This window comes from Thunnus albacares, chromosome 18 (assembly GCF_914725855.1).
Source record: "Thunnus albacares chromosome 18, fThuAlb1.1, whole genome shotgun sequence".
Classification (NCBI taxonomy): Eukaryota; Metazoa; Chordata; class Actinopteri; order Scombriformes; family Scombridae; genus Thunnus; species Thunnus albacares.
In genome coordinates this window covers 12,386,854-12,407,773 of record NC_058123.1, presented here as the reverse complement: position 1 = coordinate 12,407,773, position 20,920 = coordinate 12,386,854, and the positions used below count along the sequence as shown (strand labels likewise).

The 20,920-nt window shown below is 40.7% G+C and overlaps 1 protein-coding gene and 1 long non-coding RNA gene across 5 annotated transcripts in view; one reads left to right on the top strand and one right to left on the bottom strand.

Moving 5' to 3' along the window:
* Window positions 1-202: 202 nt before the first annotated feature.
* Window positions 203-20,920, top strand: part of ctif (CBP80/20-dependent translation initiation factor) — a 59,252-nt gene continuing 38,534 nt past the window's right edge. For 2 of the 4 annotated variants that reach the window (XM_044334155.1, XM_044334154.1), the window contains exons 1-7: window positions 204-401; window positions 10,439-10,676; window positions 11,141-11,212; window positions 13,018-13,140; window positions 13,990-14,063; window positions 15,926-16,030; window positions 16,225-16,303. In XM_044334155.1, the coding sequence (XP_044190090.1) occupies window positions 10,500-10,676; window positions 11,141-11,212; window positions 13,018-13,140; window positions 13,990-14,063; window positions 15,926-16,030; window positions 16,225-16,303 (630 nt within the window). In that variant the 5' untranslated portion in view covers window positions 204-401; window positions 10,439-10,499. Of the gene's footprint in view, window positions 402-10,438; window positions 10,677-11,140; window positions 11,213-13,017; window positions 13,141-13,989; window positions 14,064-15,925; window positions 16,031-16,224; window positions 16,304-20,920 lie in introns of all 4 variants that reach the window. The other 2 variants (XM_044334153.1, XM_044334156.1) reach the window with 2 other exon arrangements.
* LOC122968737 overlaps window positions 18,906-20,920 on the bottom strand; it is a 96,561-nt gene continuing 94,546 nt past the window's right edge. The window contains exon 3 of the long non-coding RNA XR_006398878.1: window positions 18,906-19,905. This is a non-coding gene — a long non-coding RNA (uncharacterized LOC122968737). The remainder of the gene's footprint in view (window positions 19,906-20,920) is intronic.

The window sequence follows — 20,920 nt, the reverse complement described above, 5'->3', positions numbered from 1 at the left end:
TAGTGCTCCTGTCTTATTTTATTTTATCAAAACTGTTTGCCCTGTGGATAAGGAGGCAACAATAGCGGATACTACGACACGTCAAACCATCACAAACATCATCACAAACAACCACGTCAACCTCTGAGTATCTTCTCAAGCGACACTTTTACTTTCACGCTGAACTCCATTTCCCACAATGCCTCGCTCCGGAGCGCACGTGTCAATGCTGCCAGCAAACCGGACTGAACGTCACATTCCTGCATTCCCTTTTTCCTCCGTCTGGGACGTCGGAGTCACAACTACATAGCTAACGTTAATCCTCTTCCCCACCTTTCTTTTTGGGAAACACGCCCATGACACGGCGGCCTTGAGCTCAGGAGGTGATCCCGGGTTCACCAGGAGTCAGAATCTCACTTGGGGTGAGGATTTATCTCGTTATAAGCCGGTGAAGGGTGTCTGTCGGTTGGAGTGCTATAACCGTGGTAACCACATAACAGTTTTTATTTGCAGCGAGTTGTAGCTATGAGTGACCTGGTTCTTCTTCGACCTCAACTGTCAGACCTGTTGATATAATATAGGAGGCGAAGGGTGGTTTGAATCGGTGAACGTGTGGCCTGTTGTTTACTGTTGTACTTTAGAGCTAGCTTATCGTTAGCCGCAAAGCTTGCGTCACCATTGTTACCGGTGATACGCGGGCAGACACACACCAGGGCGGAGGCGCCTCCAGATGTGGCTTTGTTACTTTGACAGATACATTAAGGTGCAGTCATTTTGGATAACGCCCGCCGTAAACGTCCTGACATGATACACCACTTGGCTAACTGATACATTCAAGTGCTAGCATCTCAGCCAGCATGGGCGTGGTTATGAGAGTGCAAAATAGAGCAAAAAAACTGTAGCCAATGTAACGGTGGATACTTTATAGTCAGTTGTTAAGGTCAGCTTTGCAGTCAGTTGAGTTTCAGTAACCTTGTGTTATACCTGCAGGACAGGAATGACAGGAATAGCCATTCAGAAGATGCCAGTCTGCCCTAGAAAGGGGCTGAGCTCTCTCTGCAGATCAGCAGCCTGTCTCAGCTGTTGACCCTCACAACAAAGAGTGGATCACAGCTGCTGCTGGTCTGTGGCAGGTCATATGAAAGTAATAATATACCTTGAACTCATATCTTAAGTAGAATGTGTCATCTCTTATGAAAACTGAAACAGTCAAGCTGTTGTTTGGGAAATTAGTTTGCATGTTTAATTCATTAGTATAGGAAGGAGATCCCAAACCATATGGACTGTGTGTGCTACCATAAACTTGTCCTTGCAACTTAAAAATCAACACAGGTCAATATAATAACAATAACATTGTTAGATAACAAACTTTCAAAACTGAGGTCTATCCTATAGGAGCGTTGACTGTTGTTTTTAGGTTGTTCTTAAGTCCAGTTTGCTCATAACATTACTTAGATTCCTGCTGCTCAGACACTGATTGGATCAGAGTGACTTCAGTGAGGTAAAGGAATGTTTGCGTGCCAACACAAGTCACATAACAGAGACCCTCTTGACTTGAGCGAGACGGGATTTGGCACACTTGGATGTTGAAAAGCGAGAGCAGATTTGCATGATTTCTCTTAGACAGACAGCTTTTTCAGTGGGGAAAAGGTTAATGAATCGATAATCAGATTTATCCAATCCTGCTGAGAGGAAAATGGGCTCCTTTTGAACAAAGGAAATTAGTGTATGATCCTAGCCCAAATTGCCCACACACACACACACACACACACACACACACTTCTGTAGTACATCAACCAGAGGCCAAGTCATTAGTCTGTCTAGTGGTAAGTCAGGTTCTGCCAGTGTCTCATCCTCTACTCTGTATTCATTGGAAAGAGACCTTATCTTGGCAAAGGGCTTGTTATCTAAAGTACAGTCTGCCCTGCCTCTTCAAGTTTTTTGTTTGTAACTGGTCAACTTTTTTCTTTTTTTCCATATATGAATATAGAAAAGTTAAACATATGTGGATTTAGTAAAAATACATCATTTCACAGTTAGATGTCAATAAACAGAGTGTAATCATGTTTTAATCTTACATTGGCCCAGACTTACTTGGCCAAAATTATTTTTTAGTAGAGAAAATAGCTGAAAAAACACCAATACTTGAACGCAGGCCTACACATGCTGAACATTTGTAGTGTATGTATGTGTGTAAGGATATAACTTATGCAGGAAACCACTAAGAATGCTTCCACCTGATAGTAGTCTAGAAACCTTGATAATATGTTTATATCTGTGAGATTATACCACCAACTGAGTTATGCAACCGTCATGATAACTAGCAAAGATCTGACACACTATGTAAACTGATTCCCCCATCGCTGATGTTGCATACATGCTGCATTTGTGACAGCGGAGGTCAGTCAGTCAGATGCACAATTTTCGGATTGTCTGGTGAGTTATAAACTATGTGCTCCTCAGTTGAAACGCTGCATGCAACTTTGTAATGATGTGTGTAGATTGCTCTTGCGGTTGCACAATATATTGGACTTATCCATGTATAAATGAATAATAGGTTTTATCCAAATCTTTTAATAGCGCGTGTGTGTGTGTGATGACTGAACTGCTTAATCACCTCACGCTAGAGGTGGCTCATGACATTATTGTAGCGTTTAGCTTGGGGTCCTCTCCCATTAAACTGATTCCAATCTAATCTTTGATCTTCATCTGTGAAATGGCTAAAGGATGATCAATAGGTTCACCCATATCATCAAGCTTTTAAATTAGGATTTTACTTGACTACATCACAGCAACAGTCCAGTTTATACTTGAAAGTTAGTCACACTGTAACTTTTCAGTGATGAAACACAAAAACGATGATGGCCCGGGAGTAGAAACATTAGTTATTGCTGATGTTTAAAGTTGGCCTGAATTACAGATTCATTTAGAGCATCCGAGCAGAGTCAGTGCAGCGTCATCACCCCTGTGATCTGCACTCCCAGCACGCATGAGTGCTGCATTCTTGTGATGAATGATTGAGTCAGTGGGCCTGTGAACTCTGCCCTCGGAGGTCAAACAGTGACAGGGAACAAAAGAATGAACCCCCCGAGTACCACCGGTTACAAATAATGATGCCAGGGCTTATGTGAGTAGCAGCATGTGACTCTTACCTCTGTGGCACATAGCAATACACTAAGAAACGGGGTAACGTTCGGGGCTTTTGACGCATGACCAGTTATACGCATGCAGTGCTTTGAAGAATGTGGAGGAGGAGCTGCATGTTATGGAGAGAGTGGGAGTAGCCTGCAGAAAACTGGAACACCCTGACTCAGGCTGTAGCAGAAATCTAGCCTCGTTTCAGTGGGAACTGCTGCTCATTATGTTGCCTGTAGTGTATTGATGAGCCAGTGGGAAAAAGAGAAAATGAGGAGACTGTGATCATCACATGGGGGCATGATTCAGGAAAACATACAGCAGCTTTGTAAGAGGAGAATATAATGCCTTTAGCTCAGTGCGGGGACGCAGGCTAGTTCTCTAGCATGTTACATAGTCTGTTTTTGGAAACGTTGCGTGACTATTGTCACTGTTGTGGTCTTTCTATGGCTGACCTTTCGTCAGCAGAGTTACTTGTTGTTTTGTCATCATGTCATGTGTTCAAGCCCTAACCAATAATGACCAAAGCTCTGTTGCAGTCTAACCTTTGTTGGCTTCTCTTTTCACGTTTGTTGTCATTCAGCTGTGAGGCCTCAGAACTTCTACCTACACTCCATACATGTTGTGAGGCCTGTGAGCTGTATTTTATGCCCTTGCTCGTTTGCCAAGATTTTGTATAAAGGTTGCAACGTCCGAAAATGGTAAAGCATGACTGTTGTGATTTTCCCAGAATCAAAAGTGATGTCTTCAGATGTCTTGTTTTGTCCAACCTACAGTCCACAACACAAAGATATGAGTTTACTATCATGTATGATTTAAAAAAAAAAAAACATTAAATCGTCACATTTGAGAATCTACATTTTTGCTTAAAAAATGACTTAAATGATTATCAAAATAGACTAATTTTCTGTTGATCAACTAATCGAGTCATGGACTAATTGTTGCAGCTCTGTTTTGCATCGTGGGGCTACAGTCCCAACAGTGCAACAGTACTGCACATGCTCGATCCGCTCCAATCAGGTTACTATCAGGCCATGGGGGGACAATGGGGCTATTGTTTTAAGTTTACACACACACACACACATACACACTTGTTGGACCCCCTTGTGCTGCTTACTGGTGTGTTCCTCTATATTCAGGTCATTCAGCTCTTATTGTACGAGTAAACACGTTCCCTCACAACGGCTTGTTGAATGGGAGGCGGGGTTTACAAGAGAGGTAACTTTATCTCTACAAACACAAATGGTATTTCTTAATTATAGCCTAGTGCAACCTCGAGTTATCGCAACTTTAAGTTGCCACTGTTTCAGCTAGAGTCGCAGCAATTAGTCGATTAATGGAAAAAGTAATTGACAACAGTTTTCATAATCAATTAATTGTTTTAGTAATTTTTTAAGCAGAAATGCCAAACATTTGCTGGTTCCAGCTTCTCAAATGCAAATATTTCCTACTTTTCTCTGTTTCTCAGAGTTTTTGACTGATGGTCAGACAATCCAATCCACATCTGAAGATGTCGCCTCATGCTATGGGAAATTATAACAGACATTTTTCACTATTATCTGACATCTTATCTGACAACTAAACGATTAATCAATTAATCTAGAAACAAACCGGCAGATTGATGGATAATGAAAATAATCGTGAGTTGCTGCCCTTGTTTCAGCAGCATTTTGCAGGTACCCCATTGCCACTGATAGTATACAAAATACAATAGACACCATACAAAACAAGATTCATGATTCATTTACTTGTCTCATGCTCATACAATATATATATGTACAATATATGCTGTGCTAAAAAGGCCAGTGGTGTGATAGAGGAGTAAACACCATTAGGAAACACATTAACAGTTGCCTTGGCTTCAGCTAAGTTGTGCATCTGTGTTCACACACCAGCTGATGATGGTAAAAACTCTGCTTAAGGGTAAATGGTCTGGTAATTTCTTTGCAGCACCACTTAAGTAGTGCAATTTTCCCACAGCTGACCTTCATGCATACAAATGTGCACATAGTGCACATTATATAAGCACAGTCACAGTGTTTTTTTTTCTCACATTTTGCTTTTTGCAAGTTATCACTCTCGTGAAGCATTTGTGACACGATGAAGTTCCTACACACATGCTCACATGTATTATCAAATATGTCAAATGAATTAGACTTGAAGACACCACTATCCTGGTCTCAAAAATAGACCACTCCAAATGACTTCCAAGCCCAAGTGTGAGTTTGTTAAGCCAGCCAGTCAGTAGTAGACCAGATTAGGCGTATTAGCAGCTCTCGCTGCAAGGGGTGAGAACGTTGATTTGGACTCCCACTGGGGAGACTGGCTCTTATGTTCTACACCGTTTCAGTTGTCAGGATTATGGTTTGTAATTGTTGTGTAACCATATCACAGGCTGCAAATCACTGACGTCTGAAAGCTTCTTTTACTTTCTTGTTGTTCTGTTGCTGTACTTTGCTATGATGTAACCAGTATGATTTGTGAGGAGACTTTGTGTCTACTGTAGTGGTACTGTATCTCTGTTTAGACCCCAGGGGATTATGGTTTACATGGCTGTTATGCTACATGCTGTAATTGAATGCACTTTAATTAGATATAAAACCAGAGAAAAGTAAATTTGTTTCATTATTCAGACATGTTATACTTACAGTCCCTTTACAATTTCTAATCTTATTTAAAATGATGCATTTTGACATATAAGGGTTTGTTTCAGTGAGTCAGAATCAATGAAGTTAACGCTAGCAGAGAGAGAGGGAAGCATAATATTACATTTTTGCCAGTGATACATCAACTGTCTGCTTTTTGGTGACTTGATCCTATCATAGAGCATACATGGTGCCGATTGGCATTTGTCTCTGCCTCTCAAACAAAGAAACAGTGTGCTGTCCAGTACCATGCTGTGTCTGTCTGGCCAGTTTAGTATCTGTCTGGATGGTGCTGGGCTGCGGACCACGGTCTTCAGCTTGGCTATACTGTAGTACATGCTGCTTTGCATTTTACAGTCTTGATCTATCTCTGCTGGCCTGTAGTGTCACTGGCTGTGACTGTTATCAGAGCATATTACTGTTCATCGTTGTTAGCGTACCATCCAGTTGACTCAGTGACCTACTGTGTTCGCTGTTGGTGTTCGGTTGAAAACTAATGTCACACAAAAACAAAAACACCTCTGAATCACTGCTCACATCTGATTTATTCAAGAGTTTAAATAATACCATGAACTGAAAGAAGCAGATAATCAAGCTGACAACTCACTAGAACAACTGCTGCATTTAATTTGTATGGAGAAGAGGATTGTGTTGACTGAATTAGGTATTTTAAAAGGTGTAGAGGTAAACATCGACGTCCACAAGTGTTGGATAGTCGCCGCTACAGCACAACAGTCTTAAAGGGTGGCCAGGACATTACAGCAGGAAGTTCTTTGTTGGAACAGCTGGCAGAGTTGAGGGAGGAAGAGCAAGAGCGGAGGCAGGAAGGAACAGAGGAGGAGTCGGGGTACTTGGGGTGGAAGAATGAAAGATGTAGTTTGAGAAGGGAAAGGAGACAGAAAGAGGAAGAGAGAGGCGGTGCGGGCTGTCTTATATTTTAATGACTTATGTAGGTGTAGGCTGGCTAATGCTAGTTCAGCCAACGGTTAATCGAAAGTCTTCAATGTGATGACCACTGCAACAGATCGCTTCATCATACATGACCTTTGTCTATCTGATTGAATCTTATAATCTATATTATGCTTCTCATAACTGTAGTGTTTCTGCCTTCTCAGCCAACAAAAGTTGATTAGAGATTTTTTGAATTGCAGTTTTTTTAGCCTTAAGTTACTTGCAAAGGTTGAAAGATAAACCTAATAAGATTTGATAAGGGATTTTGTAAGGATTTGGACTTTAAGTGGATTTGATACTGGATTTGAATGCTATCAAACCCCATCCCTCTCTCGCATTCTTTATTTTTTTGTAAATGTGGAATAAAAGACACAGATAATAGAGTTGTTGGAGCTATTTCCGGTGTCCCCGGTTCCATAATCAGTACAAAAGACTAACAGCTAAGTTAAAAAATTTCTGGTTCTTTGATGAAATGTTGAAGGTACAAGTCTGACTTTGAGGAAGAAGTTAATTGTGACTCCCAAGGTGCATTTCGGCAAGAGAAATCCAATCGCCAAGCTTAAAATGTTATGCTAACAGTGAGCTAAAGATTACGCTGTTGAGAAAACTGAAGCCCAATCTGTCACTTCTGTCACTTCACTTTAACATTTTAGATCGATTGTGAATGAATTCAGCAACTATGACGCTGTCTTTTCTTCATGACTGCAACAACAAAGGCTTTTGAATTCGACCGACTGACCTCTTCTCCAAATCAACAGCAGCCGACGCTAACAACAGACAAAACATACCTCATAGGATTGTTACATTAACCTGTGTTTCTACTTTTTGAAGGAAAAAAAATGAAATGGGAACACTACAGAATATCTTGTAACGTGAGCCCGTATCACTTCTTCGTCTTTAAACGTTTGCACCGGCAACACAAGACTCTGTGTGTTGGGTAAATGTGAGACGCCTTTAGATGCTATTTGCGCTCCCGACCTTGCAGAGTCTGTTTCACTGTTTGTCAAAGATCAGTGGATCCACCAGCCTGCTGTCCTTCTCCGTGTTTGTTTTCCTCATGCACGCGTGATGAATCCCTTGTGTTATGTTTCCACCCAAACTTCTGGCTGTCTCCTGCTCACCCTACAGGGATGACGGTAGCTTGGCTTGTTGACTCTCACATGAGGAAAGTTGTGCCACCTTGGAACTAATCCTGATATTATGTTAGGAACACAAACTTGTTTCTCTTCTCTGGAAGAATACTGATGTTTTTGTTACTAAGCTGAAAGATAAATCTACTATGAAAGCTTGTTGCGAAACAACAGGACTTTGAGTCAGTACCATGATAAACATGCACAACTAGTGTTTATTTTTTGTTATTGATAATGACGATGTTATTTGGGATGACTATAATGCAGGCATAGGCCTGGTTATTTGTTGTTCCTGCACAGTAAGCACATGCATACTATGAACTCATCACTGGAAGCAAGAGTAAAGAATCTGATAGATACGGAGACAAAAAGACGGAGGAATAGATGGGCGCTGTATTAATGGACAGGTCAATAGCTATTGGCAGCAGTTTCCCCTCCGGCAGTAATTCTATACAACATGTCAAGGGCATCAATAGGACATCTGACTAGGCTGCAACCACTACCAATATGGATCAATAGCCTAGTGTTGCAAACTTGCCTACTATTATTGAATGCTTCTCTATTCATTTGAAGTGTGATAGAATTAACGGAGATCTTTTTCCTTCAGCACAGTTGAAATGAATGAATGAATTGAGATAAAAATCAAGGCCATGCAGTTCTTTTCAATGCTTTTACATCATTATGTATGTAACTAGACAATATAGCAGAAATACAATTCAGTATAATACAGAACAGTATAAACTAACAGCAGCCTCGATGTTACCTTATAGAAGAATCAGGACCTCACAGTCACAACAAAAATTTGAATATTATAAGTGTTGTTAAGATAAGATTTATTGTAGAGATATTGCATGGAAGTGCTTCACTCAGTGTACACGTAAGATATGGTTAAGAAAAACAGAAAGTGAAACACTGCACATTATGATGGTCAACACAAGATGTTTGACTTTATAAAGTTGCCACATGTTAGCGCGAGGGAATATTTGTTTGTCTGCCAAGTGTACACTATTCTGTCAGGAGGTTGTTAACGCCGGTTGGAGAGCGGCATGATTTGGACGATCGGGTGAGCTCTGTCCTTTTTTGAGCTGTGTTTGAGCAGACGGTGGTGTTGCAACATAAATGGTCTGATTTTTGGGGCAGCATGGAGTCGGAGCTAGGACAGAAAGAGAAGTTTGCTAATAGTTCAGTTTTTAATTAGTCTTATGCACTCAGTGTACCATTAGCATTCAATTAAAATTTGAATTGTTTTCCCTAGATCTGAGTCTTACTGATAACAGTAGCAGTAGTTAATCAATAAAAGAAAAAGGAAACAGACAAATCTTAACTTGCACACATAGAAGAAGTTGCACATGTACATATACAGTGTATGTGTGTGCCCGTACATGTACAGTATACTTATGCTTTTACACGTGCACATGCATATAGCACATAAGGGCATTGCATTGCATGTGCTGTTCGTTGTTGGTCTGAGTGCTGATGCTTCTGTAGCTTGCTAGCTGCAAATCACCAGGCTAATCAGAGCCTTAGCATCAACATACAGATTATACTGTTAACATGTATGGATTATACTATTGACAGGTATGGATTATACTATTGATACTAGGACATGTTGACCCTGCTACACAGAGTGAAGAGATTAAAGCTGTAGTTCATAAAGAAAAGCAGCAAGGTATAGTGATGAGTAGAGAGATTCTGAAGTGCTTAGATGTTTTTGTATTGTTGAAAAAATTCATGTGATCTCATTTCATTTCTTTTGTTTTTGTTGCTTGATAAGATACTGTGCAGCAGTTTATAAAAATAGACTATTGAGAGTCTTTAGGATATAGCACTTCTCATTGCCACGGCATTAAATATCCCTGTAGCCAAAAACCAAAACAAAGGCTTCAGACCTTGTGTAGCTGACTGGCTTGGCTGCAAATGCACAGGGCTCCCCAGTGAGTCCCCAGGGCTCAGCAGATACCATTCTGCGTGCACCAGGGCATAAATCCTCTTTGCATGGCTGGTGATCAAGCCATGATGTAAAGGAGCTTAGTAGCAATAGACAGGCAGGCAGGAAGCTGCTTCCCTGTTGGCCAGGGGTCAGGTGATCACGCACAAACACCGACCGGAGCGAGAGACAGCAGGGAAGAGGTGGAGAAAACAAACAGAGGAATGGACATGGAGAGGATTGTGAACAGTGACACCAGAGGGAGTGTGGATAAAGAAATCAGCAGAGATGAGTCAGAGGTTTTCAAAAGATGGATTTGATGTAATCAGAGTTTCAAACCAAACTTGGGCCTACTGTAGCTCCACACCAGGACAGTCGTGCTGTTAAGACACTTTGGAAACAAGCGGTGCATATATGGATGTTTGTTGAAAGCATTAAGTTATGTGCTGAGTGTTGGGATGTTGAGGTGAGAGACATAACTGGTACTCCACAGGTTGTTGTTGCTGTAACTTACTGTAGAAATGAAATGTAAACAACCTTACACCTCATGTCTGTAAACACAGACTGACCCTCTAAATCAGAGAAGCTAAATGCACTGACATGAAATCTTCTAGTCATGCTGAATTTTTAGCTTACTTCTCTTTCTCTGTGTCTCTTTCTTCCTTGCACAGGTCACTTTCCTCCTTCCCTTCCCCTCCTCCCCTCCTCCCATCCATCACAGCGCAGGTTGCCATGGAGAACTCTTCAGTGGCGTCTGCATCGTCTGAGGCCGGGAGCACACGGTCGCAGGAGATCGAAGAATTAGAGCGCTTCATCGACAGCTATGTGCTGGAGTATCAAGTGCAGGGGCTTCTGGGAGACAAGGCAGATGGAGACTTGGACTTGGACAATGGTGGCAAGGTGCCACAGGTCAGAACCTTATTATATGAATGAATGACATCCCTTTCATCAGTCCTGTATCTGTTTGCAGCGGTGGTTATGTTTAGTACAGGCTGCAGTGGCATCTCTGGGCTAGTATCTTCTAAAACATGCTGGCAGGGTTCAGCTTCCATCTAAACAGCTGCCCCTATTGTTGTAATGTATATGCAAACAGACAAAGGTGGAGGTACTCCACCAACACTGCAGCTGGATATTGAACTGTCCTGCTTACTGTTTTACATCTATACATTCATAAAGAAGCCCAGAGGCTTAAAGATTAAAGACACTGTCCATAATACATCACATATAAAAGAAATATGGTGTAATGTATAGTTTTCTGCTTGACTACCATCCATTTTTGTTACTTTTAACTTAACTTTTAAACTAATGTTTGTTAATGGTCTTTATTTACATGTAAACAGAATGATGATCTTCCTCTCATTTCTCTCCTCCAGTGGACAGATGACTGCATCGACAAGAAAGATGGCAGCTGGACATCTTCACGGGGGAGAGGCTCATTCAAGCCAGTAAGTCTGTCTGTCTGTCTGTCTGTCTGTCTGTCTGTGTGTCAGGGTCCTGCTTATTGCACAGTGTTAATTAATGAATCGAATGATCGCTCACTGTCTAGTTGTTTTCAGTCTCCACTGTTGCATCCTGCAGTTGTGCTCTCCTCATCCCTTCCCTTTCTTTCTAAAAACAATTAAAGACTCTGTTTGGCAGCACACAAAGCACTACTTAAACTTGCACAGTGTTAGTTACAGCTATAAATAAACACCACAATGTCATGTCATGAGAATTATTAGATATCAAACTTGTGCTATCAAGTTTAGATTAGATTAGCAACAACCTTGATAAACTAGACAGTTAAAACAACACTGATGAAAAGAAAATCACTAAAGCTACACTTAAGCAACTTTAGTGTTACTTAGTGCTCATAACTAGACTTCTTGGTCCAAGTGGGAGGTTCCTAACCACATCATGTGAAGAAGATACAGGGGACAACATGAGAATATTATACAATGTTCCAAAGACAAAAAAATCCGAGAATCTTTTGAAAAAACTGCAAGAGTAGGCACAGTTTTACAGTTTTTTGCATTAACAAGTGCAAAGTATGTGTTAACACTATTTCAGAATTTGAGGGGTGTGAAAATGGTGTTTACGGATGTTTACCCTCCACTAATGCCCTGATTCTACTGCCATCTCCATGTCTTCTCCTGCGCTGATGTAGACCCTCTAATCAGTGGAGCATCACACTGATTAAAGCATAGGTTTCCTCAGCTCTCAGTTCTGTACGTTTGGGTTAGTCTCTCCCTCTCTGTCAGCTGTTCAAGTGTATGATTAGAAGACATGAGTAACATCAAGCCATAAGCGATTTACTGCCTGTCTGCTTCCTTTGCAGTTGCTGCACACAAAGTATGCTCTTAATGACTAACATGGGATACTGTGATGCTGGTGCAAGTAATTGGATGATCCTAAATGAATTATCAGTCAGTTAGTTTGCTAAATATTGTGTGTGTGCGCTGCTCTGCTCTGCTCTGTTCTGACTTTACAGCCTGCAGTGATTTAGAGTATTATTGCCCCTCAGAGATTCATTGCTATGACTCACCAGGAAGTGAGTGGTGAGGCAGAAACGGCAAGCGTGAGAGGTTCAAAGAAAGCAGAGTCATCCAAAATATTAGAGACGTAAAGAGAGAGACTAGAATTGAAATGTCAGTATGTATATTAGTACTTTGAATTCCTATAAATACATTCAGCAAAAATAGCTTTTGAAAATATATCTGAGATTTTTTGAGCTTTTAGGACCCATGTTTTCTGTCGCAGTACATAGTGAAACTAAACTAATCAACAACAAAGAGCAACCATAAACAATGTCGCAATAGCATTAGAGCTATTATCTCAGCTCACCGACCACAGTGCTGCAATGTTCAACAGATTTTGAACAAACCGTGTGCTGAATTGTTGTATTTACTGAGTGTATTGATTTTTAGAGCCTTGTGTTAATCAATAGAATACAATACAGGTTGTTGTTGTTGCACTCCTAATATGCACACAAATGCAAAAGCAGGACAGATGGTACAGTAGTCTCCACTGACAAAAAGGCAAACCAGCCACACCTCCAAGAGAGAGGCACTCTGTTAAACTGCACCCTCATTCAGCAAGTCATAAACACACACAGCAAATGTTCAGGCTAGATTGTGTAAGGTGACATTATAACACTATTAAAATCAATGAACGCTATGGATAAACATCAATGCATCCTTTGGCCCATCTGCTGTGGGCTTTAGCATGAATAAAACAGAATCCTTAGTCTTTTTTTTTTCCAACTCTGCAGGACGAGTGGGAACACAGCAGCAACGGCAGTACAGGTTCCAGGCCGAGTTCAGGGTCCAGACCAGGTTCTGGCTCCCGCTCTGGCAGCAGGGGCCGAAACAACCAGTTCAAAGGCCCAGCCAAGGTACAGGCACATCTCTGTGTGTTTGTGTGTGTCTTCTGTCTTGTGTGTCTCACCTTTTTGAAAGAAAATTCATTTTTAAGGAAAAATCCCTGTCTTGGGGAGACTTTTGAGGAACCAATACTTTGGCTTCTTCTGTCACACTTATTGTTTTATATCCTTTAGACTGTTGAGCCATTTTCAACCTCCTTGAACATGTCACCACAAATCAACTCTTTACCAACATTAAATGGGGCACTCAACCAATTTTGCACATCAAGAACAGTTTACTCGTCATGAAAAGCTCTACCCAGCCTGTGAAAAGAGAAAAACCTGCGTTACAAACTGACCAACATGGACATTTCCTGGCAGGGAAGGTTTAATGACCAAAGATACTGAATTACACTATAGGAAGTATAAGATCCAGTGTTTTGGGGGTTTGACCCACATTGGCAACTAAAAGCTGCTGCATATATTTTATTTTGATCATCCTTTTTACATTTGTCTCTCCCCCAAGTCCTCTAGCTTTATGGAAGTGCAACATTAAATTGGTGGAATAAATAAATATACTTAAGAACTGTGGGAGCATAGATTTTATAGAGCCACAGTATTTATCACAGTCACCAAGTTTGCAGAAAACTTGTTTTCTAGGAATTTTCTCTCCAGCTTACTTACATATCTTCAATTGAAAATAAATACTATGATCTTCAAAATTCAAAAGGGAATCTGTTTTTTAAGAAGAGCCATCCTAGTAGAGCATCTGTTTTATAAATGTGAAATAGGTAAGCCTGGTATGTGATGGTTTGTTTTTTAGTTGTTTTTTGTCGTCATAATGAAAATTTGCATCTTTCCTTTTCCCTGTGTGCTGTCTAGAACGGGAACAGAGACGGCTCCTTTGACATCCTGGGGACAGATATATGGGCTGCTAACACAATGGACTCATACGGGTAGGTGCCTTGCTCTTTAACAAACCTAATATGTTGTACAGTCTACTGGGTCTGAATTCCAACCATAGTTTCTGGAGGTCATGTGACTGATTTAGAGACATAATGAGTCTCAGCTTTTGCCTCTTGATCTCATTCCTTGTAACATCCCCTTTTATTTCTCTTGGTTGCTCCTCTGATTTCCTTTCAGCCTGACTTCTGTCTTATCTACAGTTCCACTTGTGAATTAGGGATCTGCAGTTTCCTAAATTTAGAAGTAGTTTTCTCCTAGTTGGTCCAAGAAATATTTCCCAACTTTCATCTTCGAGACCCAGATAATTGCTGGCATTTATAGTGGGTATCAAAAGGAGCATGTAATCGGGGACTAACTAGGCAATCGGGGACATAACATTCAGAAAATTAACTTTCAGGAAGTTGGCTCAGCCAGCTCTGTCTCTTCAAACTCACTTGAAGTTAATCTATGAATCTGAATCACTGCATACAGTGGAACTGTTTGTTCTGATGAAAAGTATTTTGTTTTAATGTCTCTTTCAATGGCCACGTTTGAATAACATCTGGCCACAGGAGACTGGAGTGCTTCCTCTAAAAAACATCTGGCCTCAATTCTTGAAATCTTGTTAGTCTTCAACAAGTGAGGTCTGTGTGTAAATCTTCATAAAACCTTGTTCAACGTAAGTGTGACAAAATGATTTTTTTATTTTTTTTATTTTGAAGAAAGGCTAGATCTGAAAGCTTAGAGGGGAAAGAAAGGAAGTGGGTGAGACATAAATCAGTTACACTGGAGGGAAGACTGGTTGCCATGGTAACAGCTGCATGGCAGCTTCACGTAACTTAGTTCCGGCCACGTTGGCACATCTTAGCACACGGTGAAGGATGGAGCCGGCACAGTGGGATGATGTAAGCAAACACCTCCTTCCCAAGCAGAGTCAGACGGAGATGTAGTCCAGTATGGATTGAGTATTCAATAAAAAATGATTTTGATTAATTCAATTAGGTGAAAAAGCTTTCTTTAGGTTACCATCTTAAAACAAAAATATTGATTGTAGGTTCAGTTTTAGCTCCCTTGGTCGGGGGTTCGATGCCCAGCTCCTCCAGTTCGTATGCTGAAGTGTTCTTGAGCAAGACATTAAACCCTAAAGTGCTCCTTGTGTGTGTTTGGGTAAATCTGTGAGTCTCTTTGGACAAAAATTTGATCTTTTTTTACAGCATAAGTTTACAGCAGAACCCTCGTGCCTTTCTCATTTCTTATTTTTTCACCTCACCGCCCAGCTGTCTGTTATATTACTCAATGTCTCTTCCTTCCTGTCTGTTTCCGGGCATTAAAAAACATCTTGAGATTTGATGAAATCAGCAGAAAACAGCAGGACCAGCATCACATTTTGCACAGTAATGTCAAGCAGGAGAAAAGGGTGGTTTATATAATCTGGTTCACCTTACGTAGAAAAAACCAGAACCGGCCGCGGTATGTGTTTGATGTTATTAAAAGCCAATGACAAACAATAATTACCTCGTCCTACTCAGACATTCAATTACCTGTACACCGATGTAATACAAGATGACTGAGATTGTTAGTCGCTGATGTAAATTTTCTATTTTAGATATCAGCCAGAATAATTGACAAGTAACAGTGTCACAGTGTTTGCTTCTGCAGTATTCAGATAAAGCCAAGTTCATGCAAATAAAGAATGTCAGTGTTGAATAGATGATTATGCACCTGAGGTTAATTTCTTCTTTCCTATGTGCAGAGTGTAGAAACTGTCTTATACGAGAGAGTTTTATACTCTTGTACCCGTTCCTGCTCTTTTCTTGTGAACATGCATGGATGCTGGATGTCTCTTAACTTGTATTTTGTCTCTCTGTTGCAGAGGTGCAGGTTGGGACGTGCAGCCAGAGAAGCTGGACTTCAGCCATTTCCACAGGAAACACTTCAGAGGCATGCCAAAGCACCTGCCACACATTGACAGAGAGGGGTAAGATCTGGGTTTTTATCTGCCCTGCTCTGTCTCACTATTGTTTTAATTATTCCATATTGTCCCAGTTGTCTTTAGAATTGTCGTCTTTTGTTATTGAGCCCTTTTATGTCTGTCCGTCTCTTGGGCAGTATCATCTCTGATGGAAACCATTCATCAACTCTCTTTGTCTCTCTCATTTCCTTTTCTTTCAGGATGAACAAAAACAAGTTTGAGGAAGATGATGGCATAGACATGAATGACATAGAAAGGTTCCTGCCCCATCTGCGCTCTGTAAGTCACAGATTTTTGTCTTTCTGCTCACTACATGCTCCTATCTAGATGTAGATCTAGATGTTTTCATTATTAACATACTTATTTCTGTATTATAGTATTGGCATTGTGTATTTTTGGTAAACACTTCTTATAGCAGCTGCATTGATTTGACACTGGGCTTAAATCAGCAGACTGAAAGCCTCTCACCAAAATAGCAGTCTAATCATTTATTATTGTTACAGAGCGACCTCTGGTGGTGTAAATGAAAAATACTTGGTGCACTGAGCAGAGCAGTTGTGTTGTTGTAGTCAGGTCCAACATAAAATCACCAGAAGAGGAAACATCATTAAAATAACTAAAGCAGGGTTCAGCTTTACCGCCTTAGAAGACAAATCTTTTTTCTTTTCTGTTGAGGAACAGTTAATATATAAGATACATAGGCTCAGTCTATGTAGATTAAATTTATGTTCCCAATGAGACAAGTTGGTTATAAATGAACCTTTGGTGACACCTACTGGTCAGAAGCTGAACTGAGCTGTAACCGGCATCATAAGTGAATATAAAATGTTACACTGACCCCCGGTGGTTATTTGTATGTACAACGTTTACAGATTTCTTCTACAGGAAAGTGATGTAGGTTGGTTGGTTATTGAGCTCAATTAAAGTGACAAGCTGTGCGTTGAAGTGACAGAACGCTTGTAATCCGGTGTATTACAACAACAATTATCTAATTTTATTATGTATTTACGGATACAATGTATCTGGATTCAACAACCTGAAAAGAATATGTGGAATTGATTTTGCAGATGTGTTTACCTTTGCAGATTACAAGAATGAATCATTGTGTTTTCCATGGTGATTTGTGGTTCAATGGCGTGGCAGAATTCACTTTAGGTCACTGATGTCACCTTCCTTTCTTCCTCCCCCTGCTTTCTGAGCCAAAATGTCTTCCATCTTTCATAGCGTTTGAGCTACAGTGTCTTCCTCTTTCCTTCCCCTCTTGGCCTCTGAGCCGAGGTGCATTTCGCCTCTCGTGGTGTTTTAGCCAAGATAGGCCTGGTCGTGCTACTAGAATGGCTTCCTCATTGTATAGTTCACGAGCCAAGATTACCGTTTCCGTTCATTCAGATAGGGCCAAAAAAAAAAAAAAAAAGATGGGGTCAACTGCGTTTGTCTGGTCTGCCTGGGATTGGATGTGTTGGCACTAGGACACAGTATGGTCGGAGACTCGCCACATTTTCTGTATTTCTCTCCTTCATACCCCCGAGCTGTTTTCTGACTTGCGCCATCCTCACATGGTCTCTTTCACATTCTGTCAGCACTGGCTATCATACCGTGCCATCTTTTTAAATTTATTCCAGTGCTCTGCCAGGCGGAGTCACGCAGTGGTGATGCCAGGCCTCTGATGCCCAGTTCTTGTTCTAATGAGGCCATCCACTGACAATACCCTCCTTAGTCTCAGATAGACAACTGAGAGGGCGCTTAAGTTTCCATTTTCCAGTCGGCCAGCAATTTCAGAGAGACCACGCTTTAAAATAAAACACTCCAACCACAATCACTGTAAACATCAGTTGAACTGAGGTGTAGTGGTTTGCAATCAAAAGCTAATTGTCGACCAGTATCAGTATATAATAAGTCATGGAATTTGTGATACCTTTTGGTGTGTTTGAAAGAGACTTTGTTTTGTGTTAGAAAATGCTGGTATTATGGTTTTTCTGCTTTGAATTGTACAGGCTGGTGTATGTATGGCTATATGCATTTCTCCTTTCCTTTTTCACCAGAAAAACAACATGTGGTCTGTGCTGCAGGGGATTTTTATTTGTTGCTCGTTGTCATGACACAACTGGTATTTCTCACTTCTTAGTTTGTGGTTAACGGTTGATGTGCATGTTTTGGTTCGTGTTTTTAAGAAGACGATATTTGTTAATCATGTAAATAACCATCCAGCATTTTTACATCAGCGTAATCCATGCAGCCAAGCACAAACAACAAGTCTCTTTACCCCAGTCATCACCTCTCGCTACTGTACGGCAAGGCTACATCATCCAAAGTCCCCGTCTACGTTCCATGCTTCCTGCCAACATTCACTTCCCCTTTCCAGGAGCCAGAATAGACTTACAAATAGCCCCGGGATATGGAAAACATCTCGTTTGTGTGTGTGTGTGTGTGTGTGTGTGTGTGTGTGTGTGTGTGTGAGAGCAACTAAGTGAGAAAGGGCTTCCTCTTTTTGCCCTGTGATTCTGCCGCACCTTTACTGGCCTCTCTGGAATGTCAACCTGTACACACACTAACCCCGTCTTCATGTCCAGTGTCAGGTTGTAATGACAGAAGCATTCATGGGTCAGAGAGCAAGTATTTGATCTGTGGATTCACGCCAAGTGTCACATGGATCCTGGAAAACATTAAACAGGAGCAGCACGATTTATTGTTCTGAGTAATAATATATTTTCATAGTACCACTTCTGTTTATCACGATATCATTTTATTGTTGCGTGTAAAACATTAATTTTGAAAGGTGCAATACATAACTTTATTATATTAAAACCAATGTTACAAAGTGTTTTACACATAACCAAATAAAACAAAGATAAAAGGATAAACTAAAATAGGAATAAAATAAACAAGACAGAAAACTGGTAAAACAGACCATCAGACCAGATATCACTGATAAAAGAAACAATCAAAAATCAATCAAAAAGATTTGATGGAGCAATTTGTAAAAATGAATTTTAGAAAGCAATTTAAAGAAAGATGGTGATTTGGTGAGTCCTAGCTCCTCAGGAAGGCCCTTCCAGACTAAAGTTTTATAGTGTTTTAAAGCAAAATGTCAGAGTTTACAGGTAATGTTACGTTGCTAATTAAATTTCTCACCTAGTTGAGTGAACTAACAACTTTTGATGCATGACTCTGTCTGGCAGCCACAGCGAAAAGCTACAAATCTCGTGAAGTCCCTGAAGTCTCAGCTTCCTTAGAATTACAGATGGCAAATTTCAGTGACGTTTTCTCCTGGAAATGTAGGAATTTTTTTATATCCACGTGTCCATCAGCTCCCTCATGACACATTCTGTATCATGGACGCTCCGTCTCACTCACATGCTGTTTGGCTCATCAACAGCCCCTTTCACACATGCAGTCTATCCCTGAAATGTTCAGGAACATTTCCCGCATGGGGTCATGTGTGAATGGGAGCCAATTTCCCACCTCACGTCCTAGTAATATTTCAGGCAAAATGCCGTACGGCTGTGTTGCGAATTAAAGCAATGACATTGCAGGGACAAGCATGTAAAGGGTTACATCCTTTCACATGGAGCTAGCGAACCAATCACAAGACTCCGCTGGTGATGTGTTTGAAACCGTGACTTGTGGCCTTTCCGATGCACATGATGAACATTAAATACATTACAAGAACATTGGCACCAAACAGCTCCTCGTCCGCAATGTTCCTGAAAATAATAAGAGACGTCTTCCACCGCATACACCTACATCCAGCCTTCTCCCATCATCATCGTCGTCTTCTGTTGAGTTTTATGGCAGTTGGCATCCATGAGTGTTGCATTACCACCATCTGCTGGACTGTCCCTTGGCCAGTCTATTCCGGCATTGGCCCACATTGCCAGGACCTGTACTTGTGCACATCAGCAATGAAATAACTTTTTTTAGTATTGTTCCAGATAGGCTCATTCATGTTCATCGAGACATGTGTGTGATCATTTACAGGAGCTTTGGACACTTAGGAGGGGGGTTCTTCCCCAAGAAAATTTGATGTTATTTGACTAATAGCAACTATCATTTTGGATGTTACTATATTTATAGAAAAAAACATCACTGGTTGTAGTTTTTCTCAGTACACTTTGACATTAGCAAGAAGAAAAGTGAAACAAATATGCTCACTGATGAAGTAAGCTCTATGCCCTGAAGTAATAATCCTAATTCAGAACAGGATTGGAATTGATTTACATTTTAAATATAACTAAATATTGTTTCCAGAGCAGCAACACCGATATTTACAACAGCAAAGTCACTATATAAACTCAATAATATCTCACTGGAAACAAAAATAACATTTTAGATAAATAATATTTCTGATATCAAAATACTGTGTGAAGTTTAGAAAGAATGAAGAACACAGACATCAAACACTATCAGCCTGTAGCTAAATTTGCCAGATTTTAAGATACGTGGCAAACTAAGCTAAACAGTTTGGCTATTTGGTTTGGTTTATGCTTGTTGAACAGGTAGTTTGATAAAATACATATTGTTTGCTCTGTGTGTGTGTGTGTGGAGGAGCTGAGCCCCGCCCTGGGTCAAACAACGACACAGACAACAGAGGAGCGGCTGCAGCAATGACATCAATTCCCATTCACTCACCACTAAATCCAGTCAGCTGCTTGAAGTGGAGAAACAGCATTTGTCGTGATTATTATGTACAAAGTGAAATATCAGCAGTGGCATTCATCATTTAGCAAGCGGTGCTGCGCTGCTGTTGAAAGCATATAGGGGAAACACTGTGGCATGTGTGAAAAGGAACAAGACAGAAATGTTCCTGAATGTAGCTGCATGTGTGAGTAGTGAAAATCACTAGTGGTGCGTGAAAGGTTTTTCCAGTAATTTACTGGGAACTATGTGTGAAAGAGG